Below are 5009 nucleotides of genomic sequence, written 5' to 3' on the forward strand. Positions count from 1 at the left end.
GTACCTTGAGCGTCAAAAAGCGACGCCAAAACCAAAGCGTCAATATGTGATGACTTGGGATGAGACCGGGTTGATATAACTGTAACTAGAATATGTTTCGGTCAACAGCTAAAATAATAAAATTGTGCCTGTGTCCAAATATATATTTGGACCTAACTGTAGCTCTCCATTATCGAAAAAGAACTTACAATATAATTTGGTGATTGAGACGCGAGTAGCATTGATGTGACAGCTTGATGAGCGACTGATAGCAGACATGAATTTAAAAGCCCTCATAGTGTTTCACATTTTCCATTGTGAAAATATTTACAATTTCACATCATAGTAGGACGATCAAGTGACCACAAACATTTACTGTGATATTCATTGCACATTATTTATTAACAATATATCATGCATCATGAAAGGAATGATATTTACGCAATCGTTCACAGAAGATTAATTTTAAACTGTATGTTAGTAATTTTATGAATGTCTGGCTAAAGTTTTTAAGGGACAGATTCCCTTACGGAGTATATAGGGAATATTAGTATCATTAACTGCGAAAATGAAACAGAGAGTTCAGTGCTTATATTCTCCAGGTGTGAAGCAGTCATTGGCCAGCCTGTTATGATGAATGACGTTGCATTAGAGTCTTCCTGACAGAACTTGCGCTAAAAGTTTAGTTTCTCCTCAATAATACAGAGCTTTAATGCTGCAATCAAGCATTTTCTCAAACTTGACATTAAAATAAAAAGAAGTGTTTGAGTATAAAGAAGAAAGAGTTTGTCTTGCAGTTTAGCTTTATTTTTCCCAACACACATTTCAAAAATTCAACATCATCAAAAGACAAAAACATAACCTCACACAAATTTCCATCTACATATTAACTATATTTATATTGTGCATTGGTTGTGTTTTATGTGTCATCTTCAACATCCATAAAGCTTGTTGATCCTCAGGATGTCGGTGTCTGACATTCCCTGCCTCTGTCCGATTTCCACTGTCCTATCAGGAATGGGAGTGATGGTTTCCAGCCCGGGCTGGATGGAGAAGGCTGTTCTTCCATAGTGCATGATGGAGCCGTAGTCATATGGAGTGTTTTGGTTGTTGGTGTTTTGTTTTTGGAAGTTGTAGGCCATATCAGGAGAGATGTTCTCCCAGTTGATCTTCACGTACTGGTCACGATCGCTCCTGGTTTGCTCGTGGTAGAAGCCCAGGGCATGATTGAGCTCATGCTGAACGATGCCGTGATACACACAGCCGTACCTGTTGAGGGAGACCACCTGTTTGCCACCAGTTCTGCCAAGAGAAGAGTAGCACCTGAGAGGAGAGAAACAGGAGATGTTATACAAAATCAGTCTGAAGTTGTGTTGTAAAACAGAGTCCTGCTGATATTGTATGATTGTTCTCACCCATCTTTGTTCTCAATACTGATGTAGTCGGCCTGAGTTGATCTGGCCACAAAACGGATGCAGGTCTTGGAGTGAAAGGTGGACATGGCATTTGCAATAACTGATCTGTCATTATAAGCTGCAAATGAAAGGGGCCAAAGGTTTGAAATGACATATTCATGAATGATAGATATGTTCAATAAATGAAGGAGACTCACTCACAGAATTCACTGCTCACTATGCAAGGGATCTCTACTATGTTGTTAGAGTTTTTCTTCCAGAAACAGTTGTTGTTAAAGCAGTAGAGAGCATTTCTGGTTTTGGGAAACACCAGATCTCCTTCAATCAAAACTTCAGAAGACCCTGTATTTAAAGAGAAACTGATAAAATAACTGAACATATTTATACATATTGACCACATTTTACCCCTATTTTCTGAAACACACTGATGCTTTTACAAGAAATATACAGGGTGCCTGACCATTGTTGGACTCCAAAATCCTTGTAGTGATGTCCAGAGGTTCAGGCTCTGACACAAACACTCCTTCAAACCTTTCCTCCTGGAGGCAGAAACAGATGTTTAAAATGACTCATTTGAGGTAAGTTGATCATTTAAGGGAGAGACTAGACCAGATCTTACCATGAGAGGAGACGCCTGTGAGACGCCAAACAGCAGCAGCAGAATGGAGAGGGAGGCTCTTGTGTCCATGTCGTCTCAGCGTGTTGAGATGTTCAGGATGCTCCTGTGCCAAGCTTTGATGTCTGTGTGCTGTCAGACCTGGACTTTATATTCACCTGAGTAGGTGGGTCTGAGGGATTATGGGTAGGGTCTTAGTGTCCAGAGACTAATATGTGTAACTAAAGGGAGGAAACTCTGACCTCACCTGTTAGTCCAAAACCTTGCAGAAGCAGAAAATACCACTTACTTTACATTATATTGGTTTTAACACTAAAGTAGACATACTGTAGTTTTTGTTTTCTTAGTGTCCCAAAACAGTAGCATACAAGAAGGGTCCACTTTGAGCACTGAAAAAAGAAGAAGAAAAAAAAAATTCAGCATTGGTTAATACAACAAAAAGGGAAAGATGAAAAAACAAACAAACAAACATACATTTGCACAAACATTTCCATAAATTAGCATAAATTAGTGCGTCCCTTTTAATTTATGCTTCCGTTAAGACCCTGCCACTTAACTATCAACCAGCAAACCCTACGCAAATATTATAAAATGCATAAGTGCATTAAGAACACATTAAAAATAGTGATGGAAGACAACTTCAAGGTCTCTCCAACACAATGTTTAATAATGAAAGAATACACATAATTTGCATGCATTACTTTATCTGGTATTTACCAGCGACTCTGTAACAGAAACTTCCAATATTAGCAGTTAGGCTTTTATTGGAAAAAAAAATAAAAATCTGTGTTTTCTTTTTGTTATTTTTTTAATTATGAACAATGAGAAAAATGACTAACTTTTATAAATTAAGAACAAAAAAAATGTATGTATGCAATGTACGTATACAAATATGGCTTCAGTTTCCCTATATATGAATTTATAATAAGTGATATTTTTATAATTACATAAAATATCAGTTCTAAAATAAAAACACTGTCATTTCTTATTGTTTTCTTGGTGTCTTTCCAATGGTATAACATTTTCATTTGTGAAACACAAGAATAAGTGGATGGTAATTGTCATTGTCCAGCTCCAAAAAGCAAGTTGAAAGAGTCAATTTGTGATTCATGTGCGTTATTCAAAGTCTTCTGAATCAATTTGATTGTTTACGTGAAATGCAGACTGTAATATAAGTCGTATTTACTCAAATTCTTGTCAGCTTTAATATGATTCTGGCGCTCATGAGAAAATGTTTTGTTTATGATCAGACACAAAATGGCAAATTATAAAAAAAAAAAAAAAAAAAAACTTAAGTTGTTTTGTACTTTGATAAACTTTATTTTTCCCTTCACAATTACACATTTCAGAACATAAACACCAGAAAGCAAAGACCATCATTACCACTGATCTTCCGCATCTTCAACATCCATACAGCTGGTTGATCCTCAGGATGTCAGTGTTGGACATTCCTTGCCTCTGTCCGATTGCCACTGTTGAATCAGGAATGGGAGTGATGGTTTCCAGCCCGGGGTGGATGGAGAGTGCATGATGGAGCCGTAGTCATATGGACTGTTTTGGTTGTTGGTGTTTTGTTTTTGGAAGTTGTAGGCCATATCAGGAGCCTCCCTCTCCATTCTGCTGCTGCTGTTTGGTGTCTCACAGGCTTCTCCTCTCATGGTAAGATGCTGTCTTTTCTCTCCCTGAACAATCAAGGTTCATCAGATAAGTCATTTTAAACATCTCTATTTCTGCCTCCAGGAAAGGTTTGAAGGTGTGTTTGTGTCAGAGCCTGAACCTCTGGACATCACAAGGATTTTGGAGTTCAGCAATGGTCAGGCACCCTTTAGATTTATTGTAAATTCATCAGTGTAGTCATTAATGGTAAAAGGTAAAATGTGGTCAAGATTGTAAATATGTCCAGTTTTTTCATTAGTATGATTTTCTTTAAATGCAGGATCTTCTGAAGTTTTGATTGAAGGAGATCTGGTGTTTCCCAAAACCAGAAATGCTCTCTACTGCTTTAACAACAACTGTTTCTGGAAGAATAACTCTAACAACATAGTAGAGATCCCTTGCATAGTGAGCAGTGAATTCTGTGAGTGAGTCTCCTTCATTTATTGAGCATCTACACAATTCACGTGCATGCCATTTTAAAGCTGTTGTCTTTTTTGTTTGCAGCCTCTGACAAATCAATTATCGTAAACGCCATGCATGTCCACCTTTCTCTCCAAAACCTGCATCCGCTTTGTGGCCAGATCATCTCAAGCTGACTACATCAATATTGAGAACAAACATGGGTGAGAACAATCATACAGTTTTAACAAGAAATATTTATCACTCAGTTAAAAAAGTCCCAAAAAATGCTATAACCCTATTACTTCTTGTTCGTCTCAGATGTTGGATGTTGAAGATGAGGAATAATTAAAAATGTATCATGAGTCTTGGCTTTCTAGTGGTGTTCAAATGTGTAATTGAAAGTGAAAAGTGAAAGTGAAGTGACATACGGCCAAGTATGGTGACCCATACTCGGAATTCGTGCTCTGCATTTAACCCATCCAACGTGCACACACACAGCAGTGAACACACACACACCGTGAACACACAGCCGGAGCAGTGGGTGAAAATAAAGTTAAAGTACAAAACAACATAATTTTATATTTTTTTGTAGTTTTTATTAATGAGTTGGTTAGCATTACATCATAAAGGCGTTTATTTTGCAATAATGAAAAAATCCCACTTATACATGCTAACGTACATAAAGAATACGGACATGACATGCTGAGTCAAATGTCAGAGTGAAATCATGTATTATTATAAAGTATAAAAGTTATATATTTAGCATAAACTCCAAAATATAAATCACAAGACAATTCCAAAAATATATTTACGAGTTGACCCAATTGAAATTAATGCTTTTATGGTTTGCCCTTGGCGATAAAAAAAAAAAATCACACCTCTCATTATAATGGTATGACCAGCATCGGGCTTACGAATCACTGTCCGCAGAGAGGGGTGAT

The 5009-nt window shown here is 37.1% G+C and overlaps 1 protein-coding gene across 1 annotated transcript; it reads right to left on the reverse strand.

The window, feature by feature from the left end:
- Nucleotides 1-911: 911 nt before the first annotated feature.
- Nucleotides 912-2082, reverse strand: LOC306867466 (hatching enzyme 1.2-like; the record flags this gene model as incomplete). Its single annotated transcript, XM_079413128.1, has 5 exons — nt 912-1302; nt 1395-1512; nt 1596-1736; nt 1855-1933; nt 2014-2082. The coding sequence occupies 5 exons, from the start codon at nt 2080-2082 to the stop codon at nt 912-914; spliced, it is 798 nt and encodes a 265-aa protein (XP_079269254.1).
- Between the last annotated feature and the right edge of the window lie 2927 nt (nt 2083-5009).

The sequence above is a fragment of the Barbus barbus genome (genome assembly GCF_936440315.1).
Source record: "Barbus barbus genome assembly, chromosome: 49".
NCBI classification, from domain to species: domain Eukaryota; kingdom Metazoa; phylum Chordata; class Actinopteri; order Cypriniformes; family Cyprinidae; genus Barbus; species Barbus barbus.